The following is a 16,399-nucleotide window of genomic DNA, read 5'->3' as shown; positions in this document are numbered from 1 at the left end:
AGGGCTTACCTTCATAACCTAATCACCTCCCAGAGGCCCGACTTGTTGATACAGTTCATTACCTTTGATGGTTAGGACTTCAACATTTGGAGGGATACAAATATTCAGACAATAGCAGTAGTTAACATAATTATCCTTTATTGACTTTTTTAAACCTTAATTATTGTCTAAGGCAGTACAGACATGGAATATGAGCTATTTTGTATATACACATACTATGCACATTTTGTTCCGTAAACTTATCAGTATTAATCTCCTTGGGAACAAGGATAATTAAATTTACCAAAATTCTGTAACACCAAATATAACTGTCATGTTACCTCTGCATGTAGAGTAAATATTTGATGAATAATAGAATGTTAAAATATAAGGATAGGTATTTGAAAGATAAATATAATTTTAAAAACAAAAGAATCTCTTTTTTCCATTTATCATTCTATGCTGCTGTAAAGTGCTGTCTTAAAAATTACGGGTATGCTGGAAGTATCTTCCTTTATACAAAGAAAATTCCATATTCATAGTAAACAAGTACTTACCTGAAAAATTCCTTTCGTTGTTGTTTTTGCTCTGGTATTAAACTACTTAGCAAATATTTATCATTTACTACATATAAAATATTCTCCTAGGTACCTAAATGCTGCCAGAAGGGGGAGCCCTTCAATAGCCCAAGAGTGGGCTATTGTCTAGCACTTGCAAATGAATTGTCTGAGGAGGAACGTGTATTTACAAAGTGAAAAACTTTATTGGAAAGGGGTGCTCCAGTTGCAAGCAGGAGGGTAAGGGAACCCAGGAGAACTGCTCTGCCATGTGGCTTATAGTCTCAGGTTTTATGGCAATAAGGTTACCAAATTGTCTCTGGCTAGTCATCCTGCTCATGCCCATATTTGGTCTGATTCAGGGTTCCTCCTGGCAGAGCACATTTATTAGTCAGGATGGATTCCAGCATGAGGGTTTCTGGAAGGCCGGCAAGGCATGTTATGGACTGACTTCTTCTTCTTCTTTTGGGGCCCTCCCAGATTCTCCCCAGTTAAGTGTCCTACCTCAGCACTATGTTTCCTATTGGGACTTCCCATGTGAAACATCTCATGCAAGAGGTTATTGTGCCTGACCAAGTCAGGTGGTTTCAGTCAGTGGTTCCCTAATATAAAGAATAAGAAATAATAGTAGTTCCTGTTGTGGCTCAGCAGGTTATGAACCCGACTAGTATCCATGAGGATGTGGGTTGATCCCTGGCCTTGCTCAGTGGGTTAAGGATCCAGGTCACAGATGCAGCTCAGATCTGGTATTGCTGTGGCTGTGGCATAGGCCAGCAGCTACAGGTCTAATTCGACCTTTAGCCTAGGAGCTTCCATATGCCACATATGAGGCCCTAAAAAACAAACAAAAAAAAGATATAATAAGCTTTATTATTATCGAAGGCTTTATATAGTTTATCACATTTAGGTCCTCATTTATTTCATCGTTTATCTACACAGGTATATGATATCCAAGACAGATTTATAAATATTATATGTACATATTTTATAGATATTTTATCAAAAAAACTAACTCCCAGAGTATAAATTTATGAATGTTATAGGTTTTTATGTTTGGTTCATTTGGTTAAGGAAAAGGTTATTAAAATATGGTACTTTGTCCTAAAAATGTCAGCAGTTTCAAAGCTTAATATCTGTAGCTTGTGAGGCTGAGTGAAATAGGTTCTGATCATTTTAAGAGGAAATTTAGGAGTTCCCTGGTAGCCTGGTGGTTAAGGACTCAACATTGTTACTACTATGCCTGGGGTTACTGCTCTGGCTTGGGTTGGATCCATGACCCAGGAAATTCTGCATGCTGTGGGTAGGGCCAGAAAAAGAGGAAATTTAAATTAAAAACAAAAGTTATTTTATTTTATTTTTTTACTTTTTAGGGCCGCACCTACAGCATATGGAAATTCCTAGGCTAGTGGTTGAATCAGAGCTGCAGCTGTTGGATTATGCCACAGTCACAGCAGTACCATATCTGAGCCACATCTGCAACCTATACCACAGCTCACGGCAATGCCGGATCCTTAACTCACTGAGCGAGGCCAGGGATTGAAGCTGCATCCTCATGGATATTAGTCAGGTTTGTTATTACTAAGCCATACAGGAATTCCCAAAGTTATTTTATAAAGTTTACTTTTTTTTTTCTTTTTCTTTTTTTTTTTTTTTTATTTTCCCACTGTACAGCAAGGGGGTCAGGTTATCCTTACATGTATACATTACAATTATATTTTTTCCCCCACCCTTTCTTCTGTTGCAACATGAGTATCTAGACAAAGTTCTCAATGCTACTCAGCAGGATCTCCTTGTAAATCTATTCAAAGTTGTGTCTGATAACCCCAAGCTCCCAATCCCTCCCACTCCCTCCCCCTCCCATCAGGCAGCCACAAGTCTCTTCTCCAAGTCCATGATTTTCTTTTCTGTGGAGATGTTCATTTGTGCTGGATATTAGATTCCAGTTATAAGTGATATCACATGGTATTTGTCTTTGTCTTTCTGGCTCATTTCACTCAGGATGAGATTCTCTAGTTCCATCCATGTTGCTGCAAATGGCATTATGTCATTCTTTTTTATGGCTGGGTAGTATTCCATTGTGTATATATACCACTTCTTCCGAATCCAATCATCTGTTGATGGACATTTGGGTTGTTTCCATGTCCTGGCTATTGTGAATAGTGCTGCAATGAACATGCAGGTGCATGTGTCTCTTTTAAGTAGAGTTTTGTCCGGATAGATGCCCAAGAGTGGGATTGCGGGGTCATATGGAAGTTCTATGTATAGATTTCTAAGGTATCTCCAAACTGTTCTCCATAGTGGCTGTACCAGTTTACATTCCCACCAGCAGTGCAGGAGGGTTCCCTTTCTCCACAGCCCCTCCAGCACTTGTTATTTGTGGATTTATTAATGATGGCCATTCTGACGGGTGTGAGGTGATATCTCATGGTAGTTTTGATTTGCATTTCTCTTATAATCAGCAATGTTGAGCATTTTTTCATGTGTTTGTTGGCCATCTGTGTATCTTCTTTGGAGAAATGTCTATTCAGGTCTTTTGCCCATTTTTCCATTGATTGAGTGGCTTTTTTGCTGTTGGGTTGTATAAGTTGTTTATATATTCTAGAGATTAAGCCCTTGTCAGTTGCATCATTTGAAACTGTTTTCTCCCATTCTGTAAGTTGTCTTTTTGTTTTCTTTTTGGTTTCCTTTGCTGTACAAAAGCTTTTCAGTTTGATGAGGTCCCATGGGTTTATTTTTGCTCTAATTTCTATTGCTTTGGGAGACTGACCTGAGAAAATATTCATGAGGTTGATGTCAGAGAGTGTTTTGCCTATGTTTTCTTCTAGGAGTTTGATGGTGTCCTGTCGTATATTTAAGTCTTTCAGCCATTTTGAGTTTATTTTTGTGCATGGTGTGAGGGTGTGTTCTAGTTTCATTGCTTTGCATGCAGCTGTCCAGGTTTCCCAGCAATGCTTGCTGAATAGACTTTCTTTTTCCCATTTTATGTTCTTGCCTCCCTTGTCAAAGATTAATTGACCATGGGCGTCAGGGTTTATTTCCAGGTTCTCTATTCTGTTCCATTGGTCTGTCTGTCTGTTTTGATACCAGTACCACACTGTTTTGAGGACTGTGGCTTTGTAATATTTCTTGAAGTCTGGGAGAGTTATGCCTCCTGCTTGGTTTTTGTTTCTCAGGATTGCTTTGGCAATTCTGGGTCTTTTGTGGTTCCATATAAATGTTTGGATTGTTTTTTCTAGTTCTGTGAAAAATGTCATGGGTAATTTGATAGGGATTGCATTGAATCTGTAGATGGCTTTGGGTAGTATGGCCATTTTTACAATATTGGTTTTCCCAATCCAGGAACATGGAATATCTTTCCATTTCTTTACATCTTCTTTGATTTCTTTGATTAAAGTTTTATAGTTCTCGGCATATAGGTCCTTTACCTCCTTGGTCAGGTGTATTCTGAGGTATTTGATTTTGTGAGGTGCGATTTTAAAAGGTATCGTATTTTTGTATTCCTTTTCTAATATTTCATTGCTGGTATACAGAAATGTGACAGACTTCTGAATGTTAATCTTATATCTTGCTACTTTGCTGAATTTATTAATCAGTTCAAGGAGTTTTGGGGTTGAGTCCTTAGGGTTTTCTATGTATAGTATCCTGTTATCTGCATACAGTGACAGTTTGATCTCTTCTCTTCCTATATGGATGCCTTTGATTTCTTTTGTTTGTCTAATTGCTGTGGCTAGGACTTCCAAAACTATGTTGAAGAGCAGTGGTGAGAGTGGGCATCCCTGTCTTGTTCCAGATTTGAGTGAGAAGGCTTTCAGTTTTTCCCCATTGAGGATTATATTTGCTGTGGGTTTCTCATAAATGGCTTTGATTATATTCAGGAATGTTCCCTCTATACCCACTTTGGCGAGGGTCTTGATCGTGAATGGATGTTGGACTTTGTCAAATGCTTTTTCTGCGTCCATTGAGATGATCATATGATTTTTGACTTTTTTTTTTTATTAATGTGGTGTATGATGCTGATTGATTTGGGTATGCTGAACCATCCTTGTGAACCTGGGATGAACCCAACCTGGTCATGGTGTATAATTTTTTTGGTATGTTGTTGGATTCGGTTGGCTAAGATTTTGTTGAGAATTTTTGCATCTATATTCATCAATGATATTGGCCAATAGTTTTCTTTTTTGGTGGTATCTCTGTCTGGTTTTGGAATGAGGGTGATGGTGGCATCATAGAATGTCTTTGGGAGTATTCCTTCTTCTTCAACCTTTTGAAAGAGTTTAAGGAGAATGGGCACCAATTCCTCTTTATATGTTTGATAAAATTCACCTGTGAAGCCATCTGGTCCTGGACTTTTATTTGTAGGGAGTGATTTTATGACCTCTTCAATTTCATTTCTAGTGATCGGTCTGTTCAGTTGGTCTGTTTCTACTTGATTCAGTTTTGGCAGGCTGTAAGATTCTAGAAAATTGTCCATTTCTTCCAGATTGTCAAACTTGTTGCCGTATAGTTGTTCATAGTATTCTCTTATGGTTTTTCCGTATTTCTGCAGTGTCCGTTGTGATTTTTCCTTTTTTATTTCTAATTTTGTTCATTTTGGTCCTTTCTCTCCTCTTCTTGAAGAGTCTGGCCAGAGGTTTGTCAATTTTGTTTACCTTTCCAAAGAACCAGCTCTTGGTTTTATTAATTTTCTCTATTGTTTTTTGAGTCTCTATTTTATTGATTTCTTCTTTGATCTTTATAATTTCCTTCCTTCTGCTGACTTTAGGACTTTTTTGTTCTTCTTTTTCTAATTCATTTAGGTGGAGGGTTAAGTTGTCAATTTGGGATCTTTCTTCTTTTTTGAGAAAGGCCTGTATTGCTATAAATTTCCCTCTAAGCACTGCTTTCGCAGCATCCCATAGATTTTGAGAGGTTGTGTCTTCATTATCATTTGTTTCCAGGTAGTTTTTAATTTCCTTCTTGATTTCCTCATTGACCCATTGGTTTTTTAGTAGCATGTTGTTTAGTCTCCATGTAGTAGGCTTTTTCTCTTTCCTTTTCCCATGGTCGGTTTCTAATTTCATAGCATTGTGGTCAGAGAAGATACTTGAGATAATTTCTATGCTCCTAAATTTATTGAGATTAGCTTTATGTCCCAATATGTGGTCGATTCTTGAGAATGTACCATGGGTATTTGAGAAGAATGTGTATTCTGCTTTTTTTGGATGTAGTGTCCTGAAGATATCAATTAAGTCTAACGTTTCTATTGTTTCCTTTAGGATCTCTGTTGCTTTATTGGTTTTCTGTCTAGAGGATCTGTCCATTGATGTGAGGGGGGTATTAAGGTCTCCTACTATGATTGTATTCTCATCAATATCTCCCTTTATGTCTGTTAATATTTGTTGTATGTATCTGGGTGCTCCTGTATTTGGGGCATATATGTTGACGATAGTAACATCCTCTCCTTGGATGGATCCCTTAATCATTAAGTAGTGTCCTTCTTTGTCTTTCTTTATGTCTTTTGTTTTAAAGTCTATTTTGTCTGATATGAGCGTTGCGACTCCTGCTTTTCTGTCATGTCTATTGGCGTGAAATATTTTCCCCCACCCTTTCACTTTCAATCTATATGTATCTTTTGTCCTAAGGTGAGTTTCTTGTAGGCAGCATATTGAAGGTTTTTGCCTTTTTATCCACTCAGCCACTCTGTGTCTTTTGATTGGGGCATTCAGTGCATTGACATTTAAGGTGATAATTGATAGATGATTATTTATTGCCATTTGAACCTCGTGTTCCAGTTGATTCTATGGTTCTCCATTCTTCCTTTATTTTTTTTTATTTTTTTTTTTGGTTGGATGGTCTCCTGTTATTATCTGCTTGAGTGTTTTTTTTTTTTTCATTTTTTGCAAATGCAATATTTGGTTTTGGCTTGTGGTTGCCGTGTTTTTTAAGTATGCTAACCCCTTCCCATAATTGTGTGTTTTAGCCTGATGGTCCTGTAAGTTCAAACACTTCATTACTATATTAAAATTAAGAAGACAAAAAAAAAATTAAAAAAAAGACAAAAAAATAAAATTAAGAAGAGAAACATACAAACAAACAAAAAGGGTTATTTACTTCCTAACATCCCTTGCCCACATTTTATGGTTTTGATGACTCTTTTTTATTTTTTTTTTTGAAGCATGTTCATGATTAAATCTGTATGCTGGCTTATTTGAGTGACTGCTCTCCGATTGTGGTTTCCTCAGTCCTAGTTCTTCCTCTTCTTCTTTTTTTTTTTTTTTTTTTTTTTTTTCTTCCCTTTCCTTCCTTTCTTTTTGGTTTAGAGAAGCCCTTTCAATATTTCCTTTAACCTGGGTTTTGTGTTGCTGTATTCTTTTTTTTTTTTTTTTTTTGTCTTTTGTCTTTTGTTGTTGTTGTTGTTGTTGTTGTTGCTATTTCTTGGGCCGCTCCCACGGCACATGGAGGTTCCCAGGCTAGGGGTTGAATCGGAGCTGTAGCCACTGGCCTACGCCAGAGCCACAGCAACTCGGGATCCGAGCCGCGTCTGCAACCTACACCACAGCTCACGGCAACGCCGGATCGTTAACCCACTGAGCAAGGGCAGGGACCGAACCCGCAACCTCATGGTTCCTAGTCGGATTCGTTAACCACTGCGCCACGACGGGAACTCCTGTATTCTTTAAGTTATTGTTTGTTGGGAAAAATTTTTATTTCCCCTTCTATTTTAAATGATATTCTTGCTGGATAGAGTATTCTAGGTTGCATATTTTTTCCTTTGAGCACTTTAAATATCTCTTGCCATTCCCTCCTGGCCTGTAGTGTTTCTGTAGAGAAATCAGCTGATATTCTTATGGGGGTTCCCTTGTAGGTAACATTCTGCTTTTCTCTTGCTGCCTTTAGGATCCTCTCTTTATCACTAACTTTTGCCATTTTTATTATGATGTGCCTTGGTGTGGGTCTGTTTGGGTTCAGTTTGTTTGGGGCCCTCTGTGCTTCTTGTATCTTGAACCCAGTGTCCTTGAGATTTGGGAAGTTTCCATCGATAATTTCTTCAAATATATTTTCCATCCCCTTATCTTTATCTACTCCTTCTGGAATTCCTATTATGCGTAGATTGGCCCACTTTATATTATCCCATAGGTCTCTTATATTGCTTTCCAGTTTTTTGATTCAGTTTTCTGTCTGTTGACCGAATTGAGTGATTTCCATTATTCTATCTTCCATATCACTGATTCGTTCTTCTGCATTATTCATTCTGGTTTTTACTGCCCCTAGTTCAGTTTGCATCTCTGCAAATGAATGTTCTAGTTTTTCTTGGCTCCTCCTTATATTTTCTAGTTCCTTTCTGAGGGTATCTGCATTACTGTTCATATCTTCTCTTAATTCCTTCAGTATTTTCACTATTTCTCTTTTGAACTCCAGGTCTGTCTGACTGCAGAGATCTGTTTCATTGTGGACTGTTTTAGGTGAGTTCTCCTGTTGGTTTGACTGGAGGTGGTTTCTCAGCTTCTTCATCTTGCTTGTTGTTTTATTTTTTCTGAGGGAGTTGTACTCTCTGTTATTGGGCAGTGTTTGCCTTGTCACTGCCATGGAATATTTCCTGAGGGTTGGCGTTGTTGGTCAATCTTTTTTGAGGCAGTATGGCTTTTCTGGAGTGTTGATGGAGCTAACAGTGTTTCTTTGAAGCAAAGGAGGACTTCCTGAGGGCAGACAGGACTGGGAGGTCCAGACCACGATGGTAGCAGGTTTCACTTGTTCAGGCAGTTTGTTCTGGTGTTTTTAGGCTGTGGGGTTCTTGCAGGGGGTTGGCGGTGTTGGGAAGCTGTTCCTCAGGAGTGCATCATCCCCTGGGGGGCTGGAGCAGCTATATGGGTCACTGAGAACCTAAGAGGCTCTTCCCTAGGGCAGCCCAACTCAGAAGGATGGCCTGCGAATGTAGGCAGATCTTTTCACAGTCTGGACAAGCTTGTTGCAGCTTTTCTGGGCTGCAGGGGGTCCTCCAGGGGGCTGGTGGTGCTGAGCAGCTATTCCGTGGGAGTGGGGCACCCCCTGGGGGCTTGGGCGGGTAGCAGGGCTGTTGGAGACCCAAGAGGCTCCTCCCCAGGGCAGCCTGACTCAGAAAAACCATCCGAGAGTTAGGCAGATCTATTCACGGCCTGGCTAGGCTTGTTCTAGCTTTTCTGGACTGCAGGCCTTTTCTCGGGGGCTGGTGGTGTTTGGTGCTGCTCTGCGGAAATGTAGCCCCTCCAAAGGGCAAGCAGGCCTGTGCAGGGACAGCCCCTGCGGTGGTAGGCTTCAGGCAATTGTTGAGGCCAGCCCTCCTGGATGGCAGGCAGCCCCAGGTTCGGCGAGAGCATAGGGGGTGGTGGGGGTGGGGGGAGGGGATGCACTGGGAAGCACAGCTTTCTGCTAGCTAGCGGGCCTGTAAGCTTGCTGTGGCGTGGGGGGTATTCTATGGGGACCCACCCCTTCTTCTCTCCCCTCCCCAGCACGGGCGCAGACCAGGCTCTTCTCCCAGGTTCCCTCTGATGCGGCTTTCCACTTCCCTGCCCCTGGAGTATTGCTCCCTTCCTCTGCGACAGCTTTGTTTTCTAGTCTCCCAGGCAGTCTCTGCCCCGTCAAATGGTTTCTAGACCGCCCAAGCAGTTTCCGCCCCCCCCCCCCCGCCCCCCGGCCCTTTCTCGCTGACTAACCTTCAGAGGCGAGGTCTCAGTGCCCAGCCCCCACCCAGGCGTCCCCCGGCCCTTTCCCTGGGACTAACCTCTGGAGCTGAGGATTCGGTGCCCAGCCCACACCCAGGCGTCTCAATTTTTGGTGACTGTGCCCGTAGTTCAGATGGTCCGTTCGGTTCTTGATCGGCTTTTCCGTACTCCAACTTACTGCTACACTCTTCTCTGCATCTGGAGATTGCTCCGGTTCATTTGATCTTTCCCCCGTGTAGGTGACTTTCCAGGGTGCGGGATCCCTTTCTCCTCCCCAGTTCCCTTTCGGGAGCACCCGTCCCGCTCGGATTCACCTTCTCTCATTCTCCTCTTTTCTCCCGTTCTGCCCAGTAATGTCACGAACTTCTTGCTGTTATTGGAATTTAGGTTCCTCTGCCAGCAATTGGTTGCTGTTCTGTGCGAGTCATTTATTCTGTAGATGTGCTTTTTTTGTTGTGTTTGTGGGGGAGGGCGAGCGTGTCTCCCTACTCCTCTGCCATCTTGTCCTCTCTCAAGTTTACTTTTATATATATCAGGGGATAGATCTATTTCACCTGTTAATCAGATGGCCAACATCTCAATAACACAAAGATTTACCTTGACTATACAGTCAAAGGGAGCAGTAAATGCCATACCTTGAGAAAGCAGGTATAAAAAATTCTGTCTTCATTCTATTCTCTCTGTCTCTCTTCCTCTTTTTTTTTTTTTTTTTTTTTTTTTTTTGCCATTCTTGTGGCATGTGGAATTTCCCAGGCCAGTGATTGAACCTGTGCCACCATTGCAGCAACACCAGATCCTTAACCTCTTGCACCACAAGGCGACTTCCTCATTGTCTTCTCTTTTACTACCACTGTTTACTGTGGCATGAGACCATCTGATTTATTATGGAACGTCTATTTATAATAAATTGGTTATAGTGTATAGCCTCAATATGTTACTGTGACAGTACTTGAGACACCTGGCTTTAATTCGATTTCATGTGCCTGCTGAACTCATGGTTCTCTTCCAGTTCTAGTGGCTATACTTTTCTACTTTGGTATTAGCCAAAATCATGTATCCTTTAAAAATATTCATAACTATAATTTTATGTAATTATAATTTTAAACCCATTTATTTTTCTTTGTTTAGTCAGATATTTATTGAATACCCAATATTTAATGTTGAGAGGATTTTGAATATAAGATTAGATGTAGTCTTTGCTCATTCATAATTATATTTCATTTTACTACATTTCTCAATTATTATTTGCCTCTTAAATTTGGAAGCGATGTTTTGGTAAAATGATAGGTTATTTTGAAAAAGGTGTATCATGTTTTCATAATTATCTCACTCTTATAATTGAGATTTAAAACTAATGTGGAGTTCCTGTTGTGGCTCAGCAGGTTAAGAACCCAACATAATGTCTGTGAGGATGTGGGTTCAGTCCCTGGTCTCAGTCAATGGGTTAAGGATCCAGTGTTGGCGCAAGCTGCAGCAGAGGTTGCAGATATGGCTAGGATCTGGCATTGCTGTGGCTGTGGTGTAGGCTGGCAGTTGCAGCTCTGATTCAGCCCCTAGCCTGGGAGCTTCCATATGCCTCAGGTGTGGTTGTAAAAAAGAAAAAAAATTAAAAATCCTATAATGTATAATGTATATTATCTATTAGGAAATACTGCACATAAGTATTTATATTCTTTATTGAAAACATGTTCCATTAAATATAAACAAATATGCATTATGAGTCAGTTGTTTTATTTCACAAGGGAACAGTTTTTATTTACTTAGTAGACATTTGAACTGAATTTACTTTTGATATAACCTTGGAAATAACTATTGTTAGAATATAATATACATCTAAATTATTTTTAGTCTCTTTTTCTAGGAAACCACCACGTACATACACATTTTAAAACCTTTATGTTACAGAGAAATTTGAACATACCTGAAAAGAAAAGAGTGTATATACTCCTGTGCACCCATCTCCCAGGTCCATCGCTTTTTTCCGACACTGTTCTATCCACACTGCTAGCCACATTTCCCTTACCTGTGTCATGTTGAAGAAAATCTAAAACATCATATTTTTTAATCTATAAATATATTCAGTGTTTTAGAGATAATCTTTTTTCTAAAAGATATAAATATACTCACTTTCCCCACATATGGAAGGTAAAAATAATAGGTTTATTACAGTTTTTATTGCCAGTATTTGCATTAAGTTGTTAAAATTATGGTTGTAGCCAATCGATTATAAGGAATTGGCAAATAATTCACTTTAGATTCTTCCTATATAGTCTCAAGGCCATTGTGTTCTTTGGATCATTATTGTGATATGTTATTAGCTAGCTATTGGAGACATACCTCAAAGAAAAGATTTTTTTAAGGAAGTTCAGCAGATTCTTAATACTTTGCTCTTGAAGAACAGAGAACAATTTATCTTATTAGTAAAGTCTTGGGTAAGTCCTGTAATAAAGAATCCTGTTTCGGAGTTCCCGTGGTGGCGCAGTGGTTAACGAATCCGACTAGGAACCATGAGGTTGCGGGTTCGGTCCCTGCCCTTGCTCAGTGGGTTGACGGTCCGGCATTGCCGTGAGCTGTGGTGTGGGTTGCAGACATGGCTCGGATCCCGCGTTGCTGTGGCTCTGGCGTAGGCTGGCAGCTACAGCTCCGATTGGACCCCTAGCCTGGGAACCTCCATATGCCGCGGGAGCGGCCCAAAGAAATAGCAAAAAGAAAAAAAAAAAAAAAGAAAAAAGAAGAAGCCTGTTTCACTTTGTTTAAACCTAGTGTTTCCTGTAGTAATTTTAGTTTGACCATGTACCTTTTTCCTCCATCTTGTAAATACTTCTGAATGTCTCTCTGGAAATTAATGTTATAGAAAACAATTTGGGAAACACTGCTCTGTGTACAGAATCCGGAAGAACTGACCATAGAGCAATTCAAATAAAAATCTCCCAAAGAGAGACGGAAATAGGTATTTTTAAAAACAAGATTCATAGCTAATTTGAAAGCCACCATATTATTCAGTTGGAAGCCACCAACTTTGGAAGCTACCATATTATTTAGTTGTGGCAATCATGCATTGTGATGAGAGTCTTTATTTAAAATAGTAATTTATTAGCGATTATGCCTAGACATTATGCCTGTGCTTTAACTTACTACTAAGTTTTCAGAAATTTGTTGTGCCTATTCAGGGAGCATTTGAAAAAATTTAAAGCATTTCCCAATCCTGTGAATTCATTGTGACTATAAAATCAATCTTAGTGTGTTGTCGATTCAAATTATCCGTTATTCACTTTGACTCATGATAAAAATCCAAAATCTTTATTTCTTTACTGATTCAAATGAGTAAAACTTGAATTTAATATGTATTACATCAAATGTCTAATTTGAGGATCCACCTGTTTTAATTAATAATTTACTTTATGCCTTTTTATCCTGTTATATGTGATCTCCTGAATACTGCTGAGATTAGTAATACTAATATTTTAAATGTTAGCTACCAAGGAGTGGCACTTACTGTATTTGGATTTACTTGCACAATCAATGACAAGAACATGATTTTATGATATTTATGTGGGTTGCAATTAATATGAATGTCACTAGCTACAGTTTACTATATCACATATCAAAATCTCCATGTCTAAACTGTGAGTGAGCTGGAAACATTTTTAAAAGAGTCAAATATTGAAAGAAATTAATTTTCTTCATGTAATTCATGAGTATCTATATATTTGTCTTCAATAAACCCATCATCATCTACCACAAATGAGTGCAGTTGTTCAAATATTACTGTAGTTTCTTCAGAGTTTGTATCTTGTATCTGTGAAGGAGAACTTGGATTTCCAGTAAAACTGTCTTCATAGGTTTCTGCTTCATGTTCTTCCAGGCGATGATGATTATAACTAAGCAGAAAATTGTACCATACGGGACACTTGATAGCAATCGAAATGAGGAGTGAAGTCACCAGTACAGTGACTACAACACCAATAAGAAGAGTCCAGCTTTTTCCATGAGATTCATGTTCTTTAATGGAATAATGAGAAAGAGAGATTGGGGGAATTTTGTTAATTTGACAAAAATTAAATAAAATTAAATAATCATAATTACATGTCCTAATAACTCCCCAATAATTGGTATTAGAAATAAATGTACATAGTTTTTGCTTTAAGCAAAATTTACTAAAACTACAATAAAGATATTTCATAATATGGAAAAAGGATACTTTTTTCCACAAAAGCTATCTATCTTTGCAGGTATTGTTTATTTAGGGACATTATTGATTTATATATCTTATAAGAAATTAAGAAATTTATACCTATTAAGAATTGTGATGTGACTTGTCAATACCAAGGCTCAGAGAAGTTATATAATTTGCATAATGACATTTGACTGATAGAGTCACAGACATTTGACTGACAGAGCCTAGTTTAGAAACCCACTATCTTGTAAATCTTTTGTTTACTGGAGGAATTGTTCTTTTACATTGTTTCCAGAAATTTAAAATGCAGAAAAAGAATGAAAACTACCTCAGTTTATTTAGTATGCTATCCTCAGAAATGTTAACATTGAAAACCAGTACATTACCTGAATTACTTGTTAAGTTGTTCAAAGAGCTATTAAATGTTGAATCTCTAACGGACTGAAAATGATAAAGGTCTGCAGTTATAGGTGAAGGAAATTTTGAGTAGCAGTTAGCCTCGTAAGGTACCATTTTGATATTGTAGCGGTTCAGGATATCTGGATAGCTACACATGGTGATGTTTTCATTTTCTAGTAAATTAGAAAGAATAAGATTTATTATGGAAAATAAAATTATTATAGTTAGTAATCATAATTATTAATGTTGACATTGTTTTATTTATTTATCTATTTATTTATTAATCTTTGCTTTTTAGGGCTGCACCTGTGACATATGGAAGCTCCCAGGCTATGGGTTGAATTGGATCTGTAGCTGCCAGCCTGTACCACAACCACAGCAATGCAGGATCTGAGCCGCATCTGCAACCTACACTACAGCTCATTGCAAAGCCAGATCCCCAACACACCGAGCGAGGCCAGGGATCAAACATGCATCTTCATGGATACTAGTCAGATTTGTTTCCAATGTGCCACAATGGGAACTCTGACGTCTTTTAATAATTTTTTTTTTTTTTTAAGGGCCACACATATGGCATAATGGAAGTTCCCAGGCTAGACGTTGAATCAGAGCTACAGCTTTTGGCCTACACCACAGCTGGCAGCAACACCAAATTTTTGACCTACTGAGGGGAGCCAGGGATTGAACATGTATCCTCATGGATATGAGTCGGGTTTGTTTCCGCTAAGCCAAGACGGGAACTCCCATCAAATTTTTGGACATCTGTTATCATTAAAGATATAAGAAAGAAACTGTTGTATCTGCCTACAACACACCATGGGGGAAACACATCGTTTTCCGTTTATTAAGCTATTTTATAAATATAGTTTAAGTGCAGTATCTGTTTACTGTCTAGTTTGTTTGTGTTAGAAAAGATGTTATGATTAAAATTGTGGTTGAGCATCTGGAACATGTTGAGCAGTTTAGAAAGCAGGGTACCTGTTTTCACCTTTTCTCCAACAGGATAGCCTAAGAAAAGTGGAAGTATTTTTAAAAAGTAGTCTTATGTGGGAGTTCCTGTTGTGGCTCAGTGGTAACGAATCCAACTAGTACCCATGAGGATGCGGTTCAATCCCTGACCTCGCTTAGTAGGTTAAGTATCTGGCATTGCCTTGAGCTGTGGTGTAGGTCGCAAATGCAACTTGGATCCTACTTTGCTGTGGCTGTGGCGTAAGCTGGCAGCTGGGGCTCCAATTTGATCCTTAGCCTGGGAAGTTCCATATGATGTGGCACCAAAAAAAAAAAAAAAAAGAGTTTTGTGTATCAAAACTACAAACTAAGTATATAAAGTGACAGTATCACATATATACTTTTTCTTCTCCTTTATTTTTTCAAAAAGAGGCAGAGGAAGAGCACCTCTTCAACAACTGCTTTTCAGCATTTCTTCCTGTTCCTCTTATGCAGGAATAGTTTCCTTTTCCTTAAGACATGAAACGAGAGACTTTTCTGGGGTAGAACAACCAAAAATCAATCACATTTTGGTTTTGACTAAATTATGATTGCTTACCTAGTGTCACATTTGATGTATTCAACCAGTTTTGCAAACTCAGTAGACTACAAGAGCAGTTCCATGGATTTCCATATAAAATTATGAATTCCAGATGAAACAGTTGTGGTACATCAAAATAGCTTATCAAATTGCCTTGCAGATTCAGTAGTATCAGGTTTTTTAGAGGTATAAATATATCAGAATTCAGTTGTAATATTTTGTTTTGGCAGAGATGTAACTGTTTTAGTTTATTTAAGCCTATAAAGGCATTATGTTGAATTATGTGGATGGAGTTTCTACAAATATTTAAGATTTCTAGATTGGAGAGTTTACCAAAACTATTATTATGTAAGATAATGACATTATTCTCAATCAAATAGAGCTCAGTGAGTAAAAAATAAGTCTGTAGAACCCTTGTGTCTGTAATATTCAGAGTAATTTGATTATAACTGAGATCAAGTATAGTAACATCTTTATTGATATTCTCTGGAATCAAAGTATAATTCTTTGCAGTGTAATTATACGTGACTTCCTAAAAGAGAGAAAATTAGAAATGCATTAATAAGGAGGAATACTAACAGAATTTCCCAAATTTTCATGTCCAGGCAATTAGGTATGGGAAGGAAATACCTGTAGAAAAAAAAATCTAATCTTTTGGTGTTAAAATATGAAAAAGGTAAAGCAAATACTATTTATATTGGGATGGAATACTGAAGACTAAGGAAATTTTGATATATATAATTGACCAAGAAAATTCTATTTTGTCATTCAAGTATCATCCAACTAATATCACATAGTCATTAGAGAAAGAAAAAAGATTGGCATATTGCCATTTGTATATGTGAAAGTAAATGATAAATAAAAATTCTTTTAACCTATTTAGTATTTCAGTGTGCAAGGTTCATATTTATAATGAGGAAATAATAATGTAATTTTAAAAAGTCAGTAGAGCTACCCACACTATATCTAGACCTTTTACATAATTACAAAATAATCAATATATAACTGTATAGGGTTAATAGCCCCACACTATACCTAGGACTTTTAAATAATTATGAGTTAATATTCAATAATAATTCTA

The 16,399-nt window shown here is 38.1% G+C and overlaps 2 protein-coding genes across 9 annotated transcripts in view; one reads left to right on the top strand and one right to left on the bottom strand.

Annotated features, from left to right (window-relative positions):
- Window positions 1-16,399, top strand: part of IFT74 (intraflagellar transport 74) — a 94,798-nt gene that overhangs the window by 20,249 nt on the left and 58,150 nt on the right. Inside the window, exon 1 of one of the 6 annotated variants that reach the window (XM_084983312.1) lies at window positions 569-776. The exons of the other annotated variants lie outside the window; for them this stretch is intronic. Within the exon in view, the coding sequence (XP_084839438.1) occupies window positions 697-776 (80 nt within the window). The 5' untranslated portion in view covers window positions 569-696. Of the gene's footprint in view, window positions 1-568; window positions 777-16,399 lie in introns of those variants that run through there. 6 annotated transcript variants of the gene reach the window in all.
- LRRC19 (leucine rich repeat containing 19) overlaps window positions 10,873-16,399 on the bottom strand; it is a 34,548-nt gene continuing 29,021 nt past the window's right edge. For 2 of the 3 annotated variants that reach the window (XM_084983328.1, XM_001928301.5), the window contains 3 exons: window positions 15,337-15,850; window positions 13,778-13,963; window positions 10,873-13,216 (listed from right to left, as the gene is read on the bottom strand). In XM_084983328.1, coding sequence (XP_084839454.1) covers window positions 12,888-13,216; window positions 13,778-13,963; window positions 15,337-15,850 — 1,029 coding nt within the window. In that variant the 3' untranslated portion in view covers window positions 10,873-12,887. The remainder of the gene's footprint in view (window positions 13,217-13,777; window positions 13,964-15,336; window positions 15,851-16,399) is intronic. The other variant, XM_084983332.1, reaches the window with a different exon arrangement.

This window comes from Sus scrofa, chromosome 1 (genome assembly GCF_054392235.1).
Source record: "Sus scrofa isolate SSC_HxYL_T2T_F1_AM1 chromosome 1, Sscrofa_HxYL_maternal_Yorkshire_Landrace_v2.0, whole genome shotgun sequence".
Lineage (NCBI taxonomy): Eukaryota > Metazoa > Chordata > Mammalia > Artiodactyla > Suidae > Sus > Sus scrofa.
The sequence above is the reverse complement of the archived record's forward strand: the minus strand, read 5'-3'. Positions and strand labels throughout refer to the sequence as shown.